The following is a 19,047-nucleotide window of genomic DNA, read 5'->3' as shown; positions in this document are numbered from 1 at the left end:
TCACACGACCTCATCAGCAAGTCCGGAAAGCTATAGAGATGGGTTAAAAGGTCAGTGGTGTTGCTTCCATGTTTATGTTGAGTTCCACAACTAATACTAAACAAACATCATGGCTTGTAGAGTGGAAGCTGATTGAGAATCCCTAAGAGGATGAAACTAATTTGAGTAAACCTGTTGACAGTATGGTTCCAATGTTATTTAGATCACATACAACAAAACCCCTTTTAACCATCAACCACTGTGCAGTTTGACCATAAAGTCATCATTTTATTGCTGAAGTAGTCGATAAATCCATAAGTCAATAGTATAAGCATGGAAAAATAGATTACGGCAAAACTGTATCTCTGAATTATCCCCTGTGGGATTAAAGTTAGAGTGGTTTATCCTGATGCACATATATTATTTGGGTCTGTTGTATATGTGCTTGTTGTATTATTTTAATTTATGATGCGTAACGCCAAATATTTTCTTGTTTGAGCTTCTGTATTGTGATTTGCAAATTTTCTTTCTTCTGTGAGAGCAGCGAGATTGCAAAGAATGACGTTATCAGGCTATAACTCCAAAACAATAAGTTAAAAGATTATGAAATACTTGTACCATCACCAAGGCCAGAAAGTCCATTTAAATTCAATCTTCCCTACTAAATTTCACGCACTCATAGATACTATATCAGTACCCAAAATATGCATGACATTTCTGTTTTTCATCAAAATCCATCGGAAATCAGTGATCAATGATATACACCACCCTTTCTTGTATCCGTGCCAGAAACCTCCTTTGTGTATGTAATAATAATGAAAACAGAGAGCAGGATTCAAAACAGCACAAGAGACTTGTTTCAATTCCCCATTTTGTGTTTTGTTGCCTAAAGGTCTGGTTGTCATTAGCACATTGTGAGCGTTAACAATAATTCCTGATAAAAAACAGACTTTAATGTGCCAGGTTAGTGTGTGATTGCATCAGACCCATCCAGGGGTCTACTCCAGGCTACGTTTCTGTATTCTCAGGGATGAACACAAGGACTTTTCATCATTTCTCTAATGTCACCAAGTCGGTCACATTACGATTCACTGCCTCTTTAGTCAGAGTTTCTTGTTATCAAACTTCCAAAGCCATAATTTGCCCTTGAACTCATTTAGAGTAATTCATTAAGGATAGTGTTTATTTTTTTCCTTTGCGTTGAGCTGTCTTTGTGAAATTCAACTCCATTTGCATAATATTTGGTTGTATATGAATGCAATGGGCTGTGAAATCTCTTATAAGACCACCAATGATGGAATAAACAACCCACAGCATTTCTTATTTACTTTCTGGAAAGAAATGAATGGCTATAAAAAGGGTTGGCTTCTGGGCGTAAGGCTTAAATGACGATGGCTATAGGCATCGTCATTTAAGCATTACGCGGAGTGTGGTGGTGGTGGAGAGGGTTTAATCAAAATTGTGTATTCATAACAGACTAAAAAGCCCAAAGAAATGTATATATTTTATAAAAGAAATCATTTCAAATGAAATTATCCACAAGATCATAGTCAAAAATGACCCTCTTTTAGACGGCTGTCGTACTTGACCGTCAGACTGCTCGTTTTGCTGGGCTCAACATTGGGATGACTGTCAGCCATTGGCAATGGAAGATGGCACTGTGACTTGTATACAACACTAGCGTCAAATGAAATTCCTAAAGTCAAACTTACGCGCGCACACACACATACACACATAAACATACGTGCAGCATTTAAGTTAACAAGGGGGAACAGATTATATCAGCTTAATCCAGTCGCAGATGTTAAATGTTTGCTATAATCGATGTATCAGTGTTTGTTTTTCCCTCTGGTGGTCGATTCCTTAAATGACTTGACTTTCATGTTATAGTGGCTCATGCTTCTTTAGCTGATGCTTTGAATCGCAGAGACAAGCTGCTTTTCATCTGGGCCACACAAAGCTGTTTTAGTATCACCGTTCAACATCTCTGCAGCAATTACAGAAGCTCAGCGTGTAAGGGACTTTTATATTTTGCTTTTTATCACAGACACTATCAAGTCACTGTTGCTAATCAGAACATGAAAGGTTTGGGGTTAAATCGGAGCACTTAATAACCTTCTAAGGACTCGACTTACATAACAGCCTGTTATTTGCTATACTCATTCCTTTCTTTCCCTTTGTGATTCTTATTAAAATCTCTTAATGATTTGACAAATTTGATGTAAATGTAAATCTGTATTTGGGGTTGTGGTCGTTGTTCTACAAAGGAAACAGCATCTGGCTGGGCAACTTCACCACCTCAGGGATTAGCATTGAAAGCATCACGAAGAAGTAGGCGGGAACACAGGACTGTTTCATATTCCTTGTCACTCATTGTTCCCCTGTGGCAGTTTGACAGATAATTGTCACCCTTTCTTCTCAAAAGTGGAATTTTTGTCAAATCTTTCCTCTCCTATGTCACTAAGTAGTTTATACAGACTTAATAAACATTATTAATATTTAATAAACAATATAGAAGGCGTAATAAATGGTTTATACTTGATTTGATTCTTTTGAATGTGTGAAATTACACATAATTATACACCAGCATACACTAAAAATAGACAATGCAATAACTGTGCCATGAAGTCCACATTTTCAAAGCCTGTATATTTTCATTTCACATTTTGTATGTGGACATTAAAGAAATCCAGTAACCACTTGTCACGATAAATTATTTCAGCTTATAGGTCATATTGTCTTACCAAGGATTTATTAAACAAAAGCAACATTGACATTTAAAATATCTACAAACTTCATGTGCCTATATGTGAAAAAAAATATTAAACAGGTGTTTTTACAAATGTTGTTTACAAAGTCAAATATATCACATATATACAAAAATAATCACATGCACCTAAAACTTGTGAATTTCATGTTAAATTTTTTTTTATTCCCCCACACAATGAACCATTAATTAACCTTTTAAATGTCCTTAACTATATATAAAACTATTGTAATGTGTTCATTAAAACATCTTATAATTGTTGAATAGCGTTGCCCGTGTAGTAAAAAACATTTCTCCTGAGCGAAGTGTCTGTTTGGTGATTCACTAACTGAGAACTCTCATGTGTTTTGCAGGCGGCCTGAGAGGCGCATCCATCATTGACTCACTGGACACACTGTATATAATGGGGTTGATGGACGAATATAACGACGCCAAGGAGTGGGTGAAGAGCAGCCTGGACCTAAACTCAGTAAGACCCTCCTTCTTCCTGTCTAACTGGCCTTTTTATTTTTCATCGTTTCCCGTTTAGTCTGTAACTCAATTTGAAGTCTCAGTTAACTCATGCAAACCACTGACCCACCGCCAGGCTCAACCACAGTCTGACGACATTAACATGATGAAGTTGTCAGCAGTGGCCTCGCATGCTGGATTGATTTTTAGGCTGTGCTTTTGTCCTTGAGCACAAACATTGTATCCACTGAGTTTGACAGTTTTACACAGCTCAGGACATTCCAGCAGAAATCAAAAACTTCCTGTGTGGCCAGCGGCCACGCCGTGCTGCCGACTGATGGGATTCTCTGCCCCTCTGAAAGTTCTCTGTGGGGCAGAAAATGTGATAGATAAAAGAGGGGGGAGAGGAGAGGAGGGGGGGGAAGGGATGTTTTAGATCGAAAAATCGAGGGAGAGAGAAAAGGCATGAAGAGGCCATGGCCCTTTTATTCAGGGAGTCTGTAACGATGGGGTTCTGGAACAACTGATTTTTCCAGTTGTGATATCATGTTGGGAGTGAGTGGAGGCAGAAAAGAGACAGGACAGGTCTTTCTGTGGTTTCCGGTTCCTATGGTTTTCTAGCATGTAGAAAAATGGTGGGTTTTTGTAGGGTCTGTAATAACATGGAGTTTACAAACCCATCTGTGTCAATTTAGATGCTTGGCAGTAATTATGTCAATGTAATAATGACGGCTCAACTTTGGGCCGATTTTGTTTGCTTACAAACGTAACTCAATTAGCAGTAAAAAAAATCACTCATTTATTTTTTAAGGATTCTTCTTAAGTTAAGAACACCTGCCTGTATTGGACATGTGTGCCATAGTGTACATGACCAATCGGCCTGTGAAACTCAAACTTCACTTAAGAAGGTAACTTCAATCCAAACACTCATTAATAGTTGTTACTAGCCGTGAGTTTATGTTGGGTTGTTTTTTAAGGTGTTCCACTTCATGCGTCAGCGACAGCAGAGTGCGACAGGAAAGGCGAAAGGCCAGGGCTGGATTCGAACCTGAAGCTCATAAATGACAAAACATGACGTGCCTTCATCTTGCCGAGCTTGTCACTGTCTTGATCACTGCCAGCTTCGAGGTCAATGAAATGCACAGCGAGCGTTTGCTTCACCCACACGTCAAGGAGAACCTTCCGCTTTACACTACTCATGGCACAAACACACAACACCCCCACGCATACATATGCATGGTGAAAGGCAGACATGGAGAGAGGCGGTGATACTCTCTCACACACTTGCAGTCACACTCACTCCCAGCTTCTCTGTCTCTGCGCCGGGTCTATCCCGGTGAATGCAGATGACTATTAGTGTCGAGAGGAACTGTAGCTGCCGGCTGTGGCAGCTGTCTGAGCCTGAGTGCATAGAGCCAGTAATGGCAGCCACTGACAAGCAGCCACACAGTCACCAATCATAAAGACAACAAATGCAGATTTACGCTTCACACTGCACTTTGTCATGGGTGTGATCTGCCACAATCCATCAGCCTCACTCCCCCCCTCCCACCCGGCTGCTCCTCCATCTCCTCTGAGACAATTTAAAACAGACATATTTGTGCAAATTCTTGGTTAATGCTCCATATATTTTGATAATTTAAGGGCATATAATTTACATGTCTCGAGGAAGATGTTGTTTTTTTTTTTTCCTTTTTAGAAAGACTTATTTAGATTCATTGATCTTCTCTTACAGTAATTCATCAGTATTCATCTGTGATGGGACTGTTTTCCCTGCAAAATGGGGAGGAGAGTGGGAGAGACATGAAGCTTTGCTAACCTAGAAAAACACTGACACCGCACGCACACTCACACACACACACACACACACACACACACACACACACACACACACACACACACACTTTGCACATCTACAAACCTGCTGCAGAGAAAACGACTCACCGGTTCAATATAAAGATTGTCATGATACACTTGGGAATGGTTCACCCAAGCTTGTCAAGAGCCTAAGGAAAGTTTCTGATATCCTAATTTTATCGAAATACAACTAAAGGAAGTGCGCGTTAATTGTATTCCCATTAAATACAAAATAGAGCAACTTTTGAGATGGATTATTTTTACAGGACAGCCCTCGTTTTTTTACGTTCTAATTGCAAAAAAGTGTATTATTATTATCATTTAAATCATCATTTAACTAACAAACTCAGTTGCCATGCAGTAAACTTAACCAAAGCTAATGCTGCCTAATCCAACGACCGTGCAACAAACTGCACATTCATGAGGGTTGTAATGTTATGTTTTAGAGATACAATATGTTGATTCTGATTCATGGACATTTTGAAGGCTGCACAGGCTGTTTTTTTTTTGTTATTATTGAAACTATGTTGTGTTATACTAAGATGCATTGGTATTGTATAGGTATCTGACAGAAATCCCTCAGAATGATGCAATTCAACTGCACCACAAACTACAACCTTCATAATGATCATACAGTTGAATAAATAAATGTTGAATAAACATTATATATGTCATGTTTGTAATCGATTTATCAAGAAAACAATTGACGGATTAATCGATAATAAAAAATAATGGTTAGTTGCAGCCCCACGCATACAGTAGCGTAAGAAATAAGGTGGGAGTAGAGACACGTGCATACTGAGGGATAACTGCGCAAACATTATTCTTAATTACATCAGAATGTCACCAGACGAAGTCGCTCACACGGCAAAGGAGCTTGTTAGATTCATCTGTTCTGTCCTGTCTGTCATCCAGAGCTCGACACATAGTGACAGCCAGTCTATAGCTAGTTAGCAGTGAAACAAGGGCAGACAGACAAGGACAGGGTAACACTATTACAGTACAGATGTGACAACAGTTGCAACATGTTTCGGTCTGTCTCCCCCGATCAGGAGGCCTGGACGTCAGCCGCCTATTTGCTGAATTTACCACTTTTAGATTTCTACCAAGGCAGAAACCACCGATTTCAAAGCTCCATGGCAACTGAGCGAATTAAATTCTTTGAAAGGCATCTTGACCATTCGACTTTGGAACAAAGCGTTGGCTCCAGATGCAGATCCTGATGAGCCGCTCAGTGGACAGACTGACTCAGACGGGCGGCAGAGCCAATTTTCAGGGCAAAAAGAAGCTCCAGAATGTTTCTGCCAATTTTTGCAATATTTTTCCACAAGCTGCCGTCACGTGAAGCCTCAACAAGTCGCTGGCATTGTTGCTGCCATTTAGCGTTGAGGGATTCCCTGAGTCTGACGAGGACTTAGCTAAAATGTTTCTGTCGTATTTCTGTGTATGCAACATAAAGTGTTATATACTGTTTTATCAAGGGGAGCTTCAGTATTGTATGACATATAGGTTGTGGTCAGGTAATTGTCTGTGGGCAGGTCATCACAACTATTTAAAGAAAGTAATGAAGAGTGATAAATGAAGATTTTGAGACTGGATTTTATTCCAACATGTCGCCTTTATTGCTCCTCTAGAACTTCTCCAAAAAAAATACAGATTCGATTTTTTTTCTTTCATTTTGCCATTGTAGAAAAAGAAACACAATTGTAAGAAGTCTTGATCATCCTGCTTTAAGTAGTTTGTAAAAATAACAATGGCTGAAACAATTAATTGAATGAACAATTTGTTTATTAACTGAAAATGAATTCCTAGCTATTTTGATGATCGCTAAATTGTTTAAGTAATATTATAAGCAAAAATGCCAAACATGTTCATGTTTTTATCAGATTTTCAGCTGTTTTCAAGTTGGTTGAGAAAAACAAGTCATCTGCTAACTGCTGTCACACTGAAGGATCTGAAGAAGCTGTGAAGTGTGTACATTTTCCTCAGTGAAACTTTATCTATTCTGACTTTACAATTGCTGTTGTGCATAGGTTAAAGTGTTTGTGGATGAGTCCCACATAGCCTCTTCAGCAACATGCACTGACAATAACTCCTGATAAACCACAGTGAAAATCTCCTGGGCCAAACCAGGACAGCAGAGGAACTCGGTGATTAGCACAATCAAAGGCCTATAATTCCACATCTCAGATGAGACCTTAGTGAGTGTGAAGTCCTGTGGGTGACGAAGGAAAGGAGCTGTGTCTTTTCTGTCATGCTGAATGCATGCTGCATTTTTCTGCCCTTTAGCCATTCGGTAGTGGAGACGTTGCATGTGTAAGCAAAGCTTCACTAAACAGGGGCAGAGTGCATGAAAGAGGTTAGAGCAGAGTAGGATTGGATGGACCGTACCATTATTTCAAGCATGCTGTCATATACAGTCTGAATTGGAGGGAGGTCATGGGAGGTCAAAAGCGTGACAGGGACATGAAATGTGTGGGAGGTGCCATCAGAACAACTGTGTTGTCTGTAAAGGCTGAGATATAACACCACAGAACCAGGTAGAGGCACCAGGTGTGTCATGTAAAATATTAACCTCTGTGAAAAGTTCCCATTCCAATTTGTCAGAAAAAAAATAATAGTTGGGCATCACAGAGTAACACAATCTGATGACTCGGTAAGAGAAAAGTTACCAGCAAGGTTGATGAGGATTTGCTGTCAAAGGATGATCCAAGATAGTATTGATCTCTCATATTAGCTACTGATGATGATGATCTCAGTTTTTACTTATCAAGCAAAAAAATCAGAATATCTAATAAATGGATCGGCACAAAAGAAATTGCCGATTGTGTGACATCCTCGTCCTCCTCAGCTACACCTTGTATTTATTGCTCATTAGCTGTGAATTTAGCGTGCTGACATGCTAAACTCATAGCTGTTGAGAGAGAGAGTAGCGACAACGATAGTTCAACATGCTTGCACGTCACTTGACTCATGTAGACTTCAGATAGTTCCCAGAAGCTCTTGGCGCAATTATTTCGAGCGACAGAACTGCGATTTTTGGTAATTAGAACTCAATAAATTAATTGATTTACAATATAGCAGACCGACATGCCTATGTATTTACTCTATGTAGTTATTCAATACGTTTTTTTAAACAATTTTTTTTTTTTACAAATTTATTTGGATATAATCCACTAACATGCTTTAATGCACATGTTGATTTGATTGAGATGGGCTGAAGAAATATGGTCCATTCAAGTGAATGGAGTTGTCGCTATTCTCTCTCACAACAGCTCTGGCTAAACTAATATGATGAACATGAGCGTGAAGATCATACCTGTTTAACATTAGTATTAAGCTAAGGCTTACAGAGCTCCTTGCCTGGCTGAAGATTCTTTGTCCTGCTTGTTTGTGTTGTTGTTGTTTTGCTTCTGTTTAGTGTTGTGTTCTAAAATGTGAAGTAAAGCACAGCAGGGGCTGTTTCATTAGCAATGAAGCATAACATTATATATAAAATATTAAATATTTTCTTGACATTGTGCACAGTCAGAAGCAAATAGATCTGCATGAAACATCCTAGGACAAAAAAAACAACTTAATCCCTCAGATCTCCCTGAAGTCTCTTTTGTCAGCTTGAGATATCTGTGTACAGCACAATATGTCTGCATTAACTTGAGGTCTCAATTAAATTGTCTTTGCAGCAGCATGAAGCATTTGGACTGAAAATAGCTCAAGTGTATTAACATCAGTGCTGCAATAATCCAGAGGTAATTTACTTTTTGGTAAACTGAGCACAGGTACATTGTGCATCGTTGTTGCTGTTAACCTGTTCGACCTGAAAAGGAGGCCGGGTCCAGAGGCTGGAAACAGTTTTTACTGTACACAGTTTGCTTGGAGACTCTCACACAAAGACGCAAACTTTTCACACAGGAGGGAAAGTTTGCTTGTGGAGTTGACCTGGGAGAGAAACCTAAACCAATAATTGGAGAGATTGCCGGCAACTTCTCACCAACTACTGAACAGTGTGTACTGAGCCACAACACCTTCGAGAAAATCCATTGGATCTATTTCTGGCTTGATTGTCAGTTTACTGGGTTCGACTTTGCATACACTTTGGGCAAATGTAAAGTGCATGTGTATGATATTACCTAAAATATTTCAAGCAATCAAAATATTGCTCATTTTCATATTTCAGTTTATCAATTTGGACATCTCATCATATTGTTTAGGCAGATTTTTCAATCTTCGCCCGTCCTCATCTAAATTAATGTATCCCAGCTTGTAAATGAGAAATTAGTCTGTTCTTAAAGAGTTGTTAATGAGTTGTTCTCTAAATGTACGCTCACGTTTGAGTTATAAAGTGACGGCAGCTGGTAACGAGGAGACCTGGAGCAAGGTTGTTGTTTACTTCTGCGGAGCTGTGTTTTGACCCCCGATGACCTTCTGTCTGCGCTGAGCGAGACCAAACTCACTCCCAGTCTTGAGGAAAAAGCAGTGTCATTTACTGTGCAGGGAGATGCTTCGGCTGGCACGCCATGCCCCAGAGCTGAGGTCAAGCTGAGCTGACATTCTGTCTCAGGATGCGGAGGGCAAAGGACATTTTGTGCGGGTGGTTCGTCATTAAGGATATCTACCAGCACGTGTTGTATCATTCATGCTCCTTGTCCCTACGGGCTCATTTGGCTGAGGGGAATGCTGACATGGGATCCTGGCCACTACAAGAGGACAGATCTGTCTCAGATTCAGAGGAACCAGACGAATTCAGGTTATGTCACGGTGTTGTCTTTCCTGCTTATTGCACTGCCTACCGCTGGCCAAAAAAAATCAATTAATGGAGGTTTAACGGTTACATCGGACGACGTATATCACTTCCATTATACACGTAAAACCTGACTACAGTACGTAATTTTTCTATATACAGTATATAGTATGTCTTGATATAGTATGTGCTGCAGTGATATCAAGTCAAGCTACAAAATATTTGTGCTTTTCAAATTTGAAGGTTAAGACTGCTTGCCTATGTTTTATTTTATACTATAGAAAATATTTTGGAGTTTTGCACAGTAAACTTCAACAATATTACTTTGAGGTTGAGAAAAAGAGTTCAGACATTTGGACTGAATCATTAATTAACTTTTAGTTGTTAAAAAAAGACTGCAGACGAATTCAAAATGAAAATAATAGTTTGGTACAATTTTGTGACACTAATTGAGAAACATGACATTACACAAACTCCACACTTTCATCGCAAGACCCCCCGCTGTTAAGAAAATTATCAGATTAGATTTTGGGGTACCTTCCTGCATAATGCATTATTTGGGGAAAAAGTCTATTTTTAGTTTTTTTTAGTTTTTCAACAGAGTCATTTGATTTAATTCATAAGGAGTCATGCGAAGACAAGTATATCGAAAGAGAGATGTTTATAATTGATGCATTATTTAGCTGAGTTAATGACCTCCTCCACATAAATGGCTGGTTAATACATCATCATGAATATAGTGGCACATTAGACAGCTCAAGGTACCCTTCCTTTTTCTTGTTGGCAGTTTGGGAGCAAGCGAGACTCCAGTGAAGGATGTGGCTCAGTCAGCAAGGAAATACAGTGGGAGGAATACGATAAGGAATACAGTTACACACAGAGTATGGAAGAGGGAAGGTGTACTGCAGCAAGAGGAATAATAACGGGAGAGTGGAAGCGTAAAGATCGCGGCATAATCATCAAGGAGTGTTTGGGGAGCAGCCGCCTTCCCATAGGACATAGCAGAGATCTACACACACTGTGTGTGTTGTTATGTGTGTGTATGACATGCAGATTGACTTGACTTCCAGGATTGATATTCCAGGATGCAGAGGCGGTGCGAGTGAAAAAGATTGAGGATGATGATGGGTTGGGTTGTTATTCAGCCATAATTTATCTCCTTGGCAGTATTTGATCAATAATTCACCAGGCTGTTAATTTATGATTTAACGCGTTTAGTGAAGATGTTTATGATATATTCTCTCTCTTGTGTGTACATGTATACACGGTGACGTTTAGGGAGACGTTAGCCGCTAATTCATTACCATATTTTGCGAGTTAAGTGTCCTCAAAGAAGTAAAATAAATCATAGCTGATGAGATCCAAACCATTAGCCAGTAGTTTAACTTAATGCCTCTTCACTCGGACGTATCATCTAGTAGCTGGTAAAAATGCGTAATGGGAATAATAAAGGAAAGCGTGTAGTGTAGCAGTCAATTAATTATTTAAAAAAGAAGAACTCGATGTATCATGACTGAAAAACATTACCCTCTACTGTCTGTCTGTCAGTTAAAATGATATTGGAATAAATAAGAAACTGTCACTTTAAGTGTAAAATGGGCTTTAGAAAGAAACTACGCTCTGTGATGTTTTGATTGTTGCTGAAAAATTAAAAGGTGCGACAAACTCAAGCCAACATAAGCTCTTTTTGGTTTATATTTTAGTTTTTAGTTGCACTGAGAAATAAAATGGTATAAGAACGTCAGTCTTGTGGAACATACCAGTATATTGTAATGATGGATTTCTATTAGAAAAATAAACCCTTCATTAACTTAGACAAGCTTCCACGAAGAGCAGTTGTAGTAGTTTTACAGCAATCTTGAAAATAAAAATAATAAATCACCATACTGATCTTTTTAAACTCTGATCAGATGAATTAAAACTAACTTCTTATCACTCACTCTTTACAACTAGGGTTAATGTCACAAACCTAAATATTGAGCTGTGTTGGCACGGAGTTAAGAGCTTCCTTTGTATAAGTACAGGCTGCTTAGCCTGCTGCAGGGGTTTAACGGTCATGAATCATAGCTTGGATGCTGATCATGACCATCCTGTACCAAATAAAAATGGAAAGCAGCCGCAGCTTCCTGTTCTGAAAGAATCACACTAGAGATGAGCAGCCTCGGGAAACGTGTTTCAGCAGCAGCTTTGGGTGTGCAGCACGCTACCCTGACAGAGATTAAAATAGTTAGATCTAATTGGTCCCTTTCATGATTTTTCCATGTTAATTAACAATGCGAAGTCAAATCACAGGCAGTTAAGTGTGACTCACCAGCTCTGGTCGGAGAAGCAATCATCTGCTTAATTTTTATCCCTGGCTCATTTGGTGATTTTTTTCCGCCACATCAGTCTCATTTGGCTTAAAGATGACGAGCTATACGAAACCTGGATCGCAGCGCCGCTCCGGGTCATCTGCCCAGTGACAATGATGCCTCTTTATTAGCAGTAAATCATTGCATTAGCAACTGAGCAGGACACACCACTGGGCAACAATCTCGTCAGCTCCTTGGCACAGAGCAACACAGCGGCCCTGCCAATCAGGCTCATGTCCCGGGTAAGTCTGAGCCGAGTCTGACGGCAGTCTTCGCCATGACTCTCATCAACAGAGAAACCAGCATCCAGCACTGTCAGCGACATTGCCTGGTTCTGTTGAGGCAGAGCAACTACATATTGTATGGTAGCAATGTACGCAGTGAGTCATTACACTCATTAATTAATTTTCTTTTCTGCAGTGGGTCCTGTTGCACAACAATTATTTATGATACAATTATAGATTTCGCAGAACAATTAAAATGCAAATTATTCTCATGGTATCTTTGGTGTAACCATGGTTTGCAAAATGGTTTACATCAATGTATACATTGCTCATAGATAGATCATCTCCTCCTGAACAGTTAATAAACAGCAGATGGGGTTTATTAGTAGATTAGCTTTTGAAATTGCGCTAAAATAGGATTTGAATATAAATCTTATAGTTGGACTGGTAACTTTCACAGTGCAAGCAAAGCGCTGCTCGGAAGCAGACTGAGATCTGCCTTTTCTTGGTCCGGTATAGTTCACACCCGAGTTTGATTGATCACTTTCACATCATCTATAGTACAGTATCCTGGTTAACACAACGAGGTTCATTTAATCTTAGGTTAGGTGTGAAAGCAACTATAAATTATTCTGGGCAGAGATTTTCAGTCAAATCCTTTACTTGAGTGTTAATAGTAGAGCCCGACCGATATGGATGTTTGGGGGACGATGCTGATATTGATACTTGGGAGTACAAGATTCCTGATACCGATACATCGGACAATATATATAAATATTATTTTTTTTAATCTGTCACTGATTCCTAAAATTTCATCATCAAACCTTTATGACAAAGACATGTAATTGAACATGATATTTTAGTTTATCCATGAACTTCATCATAAATAACTATAAATTAAAAATGCAAATACAACCAGATACATAGAACTTAGAAAAACACTTATTTTAAATAAAATGTAAACATAAATGCACATTTAAAGACTCAAATCAGTTGGTCGATAATATTGGTCATACAGATGGAAAAATTAGGGGCAGGATTCAATCTTGATGGCAGTGATGGTGAGAAGTTTGGTGTTAACTCTGACAGCCTCATGATGTCTCCAAATTAAATCCTCAGCTTGAGCGAGGAGAGTCAAAGAAAAATTTAAAAAGAGATGTTTTTAACTTTAACTGATTCCTTTGGCAGGGCTTGCAAGAGGATAGTTATGTTTTCTGGAGCTGCAGCACTGAACTAATTTAATGTCTTAAGCTGTTATCAGCAAGAACCCCGGAAGATGACAGTTTGCTGTTAACATAGGAAGAACGCAGCAGGAGATTGTCAGGGTCAGACGTGTTCACAACAGGAGCACCATTTCCAGAACATTCAGGAGAGAGGTGGCGTCTGGGTAGAGCTCACACTCACTCGCCGTGAATCTCTAAGATTTTCCTGCTGTGTTCTCACATTCTCACCCTCACATTTCTCACATATATCAGACATTTTGCTAGGGTGCTGCTGCCTGGCAAGAAAAGTTCTGGAAAATGTCGGGAGCAGAATTTGTGTTCTCAGATGCAGCTCCTCTGGAAAAGTTCAGAAAAATGTCCAGACTCCACTGCACGTCTGAAAGCAGCTTTAGTTTGGGTCGAAGACTTTCTCATTACTTTTTGTGGGATAAATGTGGTTTAAGGAATCCATTATTATTTTGTTATAATCAATGTCTGATTTATCCACAAGAAGATGAATCATTCAGAAGCCTAAAACTTAGTAAAATTGTGTTTAACTAACAAACCACCCCCACTCACACGCAAACATAAGACAGGGAAATATCCAAACAGTTGAACTGTCGATGAAACTGAATGATTTATGTTGACACATCTGATAATTACATTTGATCTGCTCTATATTGATTTTTTTCTCCCATCATGAATATCACTTTGTGCTTTCAGTCTGATGAAAATATCTGATTTGCAATGGATTTTGAGCTACGTAATCTCTCAAACAGAGATGAAATAATTAATTTGAGTTTTTCCTCTTTTTGTCAAACCTTAATTAGAATTATGGAAAGGAAAATGGCTTTTATGATAGTCCATTTATCCCCATCTGTCAGATGTTCCTACAATCAATCATCCGTCTTATACATTTTTTTGTTGATCAGAATTTAAACTTGGATAATGATTAAAAACGTAAGTAAAGTAGGGCATTTATTGCTGATTTGGACAAATTAAAATGTTGAGCTGGAGAAAGTCGTTAAGATCAAACCAGTTTGACAGTGAGACTCAGAGTCGAATCCCATCTGCTGTGCTGTTCTTCATCTTCACCTTCAGTAGAGTTAAAATAAATACAGATTCTGTGAGCACAGGCCCTCGGAGGACTCTGACATGGTTTTTAATCTTCCTTGATATCTTACTTATAATGATTTAACAGGTTTATGTCAGTGTGAGTTTTACTGTCTTTTGTGCATTTTCGGAGCCGCAGGGTGTTGTGGGTTTAATGGAGATGCAAATCTGGGCACTTGCCCCATTTACATTAAAACAATTTGTTATCAATTGTTATATCACATTCAAATACAAAAATCAACAAAACCCTCATATTAAATGGTGCCTGCAGGCTCGTTCCATATCTAAAGGCAGTTTGTTGGATCTACAAAATGGTATGAATGCAAGTTTTAGACAAAAGCCTGGCGAGAGATTTATTGAGCCTGGTTTGCAAAGTAAAAGTCCAATTTGCAGAACCTTTGTCAGCATTACGTGTCCTCCCTCACTGTACCGTCTGCCTGTCTTGCTGAGTGCCACGATCACTGGTGATAAATAGACACTCCACTCCTAATCACTGCCATCGTAGTACCATTAGTGAATGGGCCACTCATTTCAGGGTTGGCAAGACAGCTCAGCTCAGCCACCCTGCCAGGGGCGTCGGTGCTTTGTCTCATGAAATGTCACCAGTGTGCTGACTTCAGGAATGGAGCCAGTACCTTTTTGTATCACATCCCTGCACGTATTACCCGATTCACAGAGTTACATAACACATGACAAGGACACATTGTGTGAAAGGAATATAGTTGGAAATGCTGCCAGAAGATTGTCACCCCTCTCATGCCTATGGTAAATATGAAGCTAAAGCCAGCAGTCGCCTAGCTTTGGCTTTTGGCTTATAGCCCCTCTGTAGCTGACCATCCATCCATCCCCCCTCGCAACCATCTATCCATCCATAATCTACACCGCTTATCCAATTTTATCTAATCTAAACAGAATGTTTTCGTACTATGGGATGAAGGTGGAGTAAAGTTGGAGAAAACCTATGCAGGCTGCGGGGGAACATGCCCCACAACTCCACTGGTTGGCCATCAATTTTGACCCCAGAACTCTTTTTGGTTAGGGTTCGAACCCTTAGGGTTTGTACCCTAACCCTCGGTTGCCCTAACCCTAAACCTGTGAGGTAACAGCCCTATAGCTGACTCACTAACACAATTTTATCTTATAGCTTCCTATTTACCAGAAAGAAACAAGAGTGGGTGATATCAATCTTCTCATGGGTCTCTTTGCAAGAAAGTAAATAAGTATATTTCCCCAAAATGTTCTCAAACTATTCCTTTAATTAGTCAAAAAATGTTTGTGTTGACAAGCTGCTGAGATGTGAAGAATGTGTTTGTATTTTGCTGGCACATCTTAAAGGACCGGCACATTCGGATGATTGTTAATGTCTATTATTGATTATATTAAGTGACATAATACAAAATAGGATTAAGTATATTTATTTTGAAAAGCAAATATATATGTGGGGATAAATGACACCTCTGAACATATGCCAGTGACTTCTCATCTCTATGCCGTTCCTCCGAGCGGAGCTAATTGCTCTCTCTAGCACCCAATTATCATTTCCTTATCATCCACACTTCAGATAGCAATTTCCTTCTCAATGGGTCTCCAAGTCAATGAGTACCAGGCTGCTGCAACCTTCAGCTAGCGTAAGAGGCAGTAATTATGATAACACATTGAGACACATGCAGTGTTACCTCTTATTTCATATTTCATTTAGAAAAAGAGGTAGACACAGTGTATGTAATGTTGGCAAACAGAAACATCAACTTGGCACATTTTCTCTCTTCCTAAGGTATTATAGTGGGCGAGGGAATATTAGCTTTTCCGCAAAATTTCATATGTGCTTGTTTGTTTTTTTTGGCCTTCGTATGACTGTGGTTACTGTTGTACTTAAGTAGTTCACATGAAAATTCACAGCATTTTCACAGCACTAATTATGTCAGTACAACACCAATTTTAGTCGTTGGTCAAGTTTTCATCCAAATTTAGTGAAAGTTTTAACCAAACCGAAAATTTGCAAAATAATTTGTGAATGAATGCTCGTTTCCATCCACAGTTTGCATTGATATAAACACTACTAGTTCTCTAGTCAGTTTTCTTAATAGCTTAAGTTTAAAAGTCCAAGTTGTAAGCCATTATTTTTAGAATATAGAGTAATAGTCGTCTGTCCATTAATTGTTCTGCATTAATAATCAGGGATTTTATTGTAAGCAATCTGATGCAGAAAAGTATCCAATCTAAAACTACAAATGACAAAATAATTGGTACAACAAGTGATATTTCAAAAGCATACAGCAGAACTGCTTGAATACAATTCAGCCAGTAACAAATGCACCGTTTACTCCTTTTTGACTTAATGCTAAAAGCTACTGTTAGTACATATGCGTATATATGACAATGATTGAATAGTCTACATAGAATCAGATGCAAGTGCAGTCAGATCAGTTATTGCTATATACATTGTGTGTTTGGTACTGTGCGGCATGACTTCCCGTAGCTAATATACATTTTTTTACAGCACACAGGGTATGCTAGTACAAAACCTTGCATCATGTGAAGATTAAAAAAGATCAGATACATCAGTTGTGACAGGACTAGCTTCCACTAGATCAGAACCATGATGGAAGGCCATATGCACTGAAACGCAACCAGCTGTTCACAGCCACTATTGCCCAAGGCCTCGTTTGTCTTTGTCGAGTCACCACACAAATTTGTCAAATTACGTCAAAACGTAGAAATCTGGTGTTGTTCCTTGAAACGTTATTTCTATATGAATTCTATATTTCTATACTGACTTTCTATTACAATTTTAACAATATCAATACTGATATTGTACTACTCTTAAATGGGTATTCAAATACACGTGACACATGCTGGCCATCAAAAATATATTTGTTACAAGTAAATAAAAGTGTGTGTGTTAGCAGATGTAAAAATATAGAAAGTTTTACAGAAATGCTATGAATAAATAATAATAAAAAGATAAATAATTATAACTTGTATTTTTATAGAATCTATACCAAATGAGTTGCTTGCTTGTATCGAAGTATCAATCCGCCCATCCCCACTCGGGGATATGTTTTGAACCAATTTTCATTAGTAAAATATTTTCCTCTTCTATCCACAGGTGTATTTAAATGTGTAAAGAATCAATCAATTAATACATATTTAGAAATGAAAATTGTAACTGATCAGGGCAAAATAATCCCCCCAAACAGAACAAAATACTGAATACTGGACTTGAACTTCAACCTTAATAGCAGGTTTCTCCGGTATGGCATCTGGATATTTTACATCATCTGATGCAGCTATAAAATCTATAAAACAAATATGCATTGCAAATAGGCTGTGATCAATTTTGTTCACATGCACATCTTTCGCTGAGAATCTCACAACTGGACGTGAAATATTATCTACACATCTGGGATGTAGTATACCAAAGTTGTTTCAAAAGACAATTGCTCCGCCAGCTCTCCCAGCTGTTAAGTAATTTCTCCTCCAAAAAAAACATAAACATGGATGGAGGAAGTTAAAAATTTATGATGACAACAGTGGATCCATTTTTTCCCATGAATAACATCACTGTGCTGACCCGAGACCTTTTGTGAACATGAAATTTTACAGTTTCTCTCTCTCTCTTTCTCTCTTGGTCCACCAGAACGGCGAGGCATCACTATTTGAGGTGAACATCCGTTACGTCGGTGGGCTGCTGTCGGCGTACTACCTGACAGGAGAGGAGGTAAGATTGATAGACGCCTGTTAAATCCCTTCTCTGGTGAGATCTGCTTCTTCCTTCATCCCCAACCAGCCCAACAGTTTGAGTGATGGAGGGGCTGCCCCGGAGTGTGCCTGCATTTGTATCTGGTGCGTTTTTGCACGTGTGTTGTGACCACCGTCTTTTTAAAAAATGTTGGTTTTGTTTTGAAAATTGACGATTTTTAAAAGTAGTGGGTAGGCTCTAACATTTTTTGGTTCGCACACATCCACTGTGTGTAAATGATAATAAATGAGGCCCTATTGTGAAAACCAAATCAGCTGTCTCGTAAATTATGAAAAAACGTTAAATTACAGAGTTTCATTGCTCCATTACTTTGACAATTTGTGTGTTGGCTTGTTCACAGTCCTGCTGGGTTGATGATGCTGGGTCAAAATATTAGCTTGGTCTCTTTGCGCTCAGTTGACACATTGGTCCGGGATGTGCTGCCTTGGCACAGTAGTGTGGGGAGGCAGCTAGCTATTACCAGAAGATGAAAAATTCACCCCCACATAACTTCTTGGATATCTTATTTACATGCTGTGTGTTTTATTTCAACTGCATAAATGATATTTGCCGTTGGCAATTCTATTTCCAGAAATGACCTGGCTCAGTTCAGAGGTGTCC

The 19,047-nt window shown here is 38.9% G+C and overlaps 1 protein-coding gene across 2 annotated transcripts in view; it reads left to right on the top strand.

The window, feature by feature from the left end:
- LOC118299107 (mannosyl-oligosaccharide 1,2-alpha-mannosidase IA) overlaps window positions 1–19,047 on the top strand; it is a 186,196-nt gene that overhangs the window by 110,612 nt on the left and 56,537 nt on the right. For both annotated transcript variants that reach the window (XM_035622558.2, XM_035622550.2), the window contains exons 3-4: window positions 3,100–3,215; window positions 18,325–18,405. In XM_035622558.2, coding sequence (XP_035478451.1) covers window positions 3,100–3,215; window positions 18,325–18,405 — 197 coding nt within the window. The remainder of the gene's footprint in view (window positions 1–3,099; window positions 3,216–18,324; window positions 18,406–19,047) is intronic.

This window comes from Scophthalmus maximus, chromosome 1, assembly GCF_022379125.1.
Source record: "Scophthalmus maximus strain ysfricsl-2021 chromosome 1, ASM2237912v1, whole genome shotgun sequence".
NCBI lineage: Eukaryota > Metazoa > Chordata > Actinopteri > Pleuronectiformes > Scophthalmidae > Scophthalmus > Scophthalmus maximus.
The sequence above is the reverse complement of the archived record's forward strand: the minus strand, read 5'-3'. Positions and strand labels throughout refer to the sequence as shown.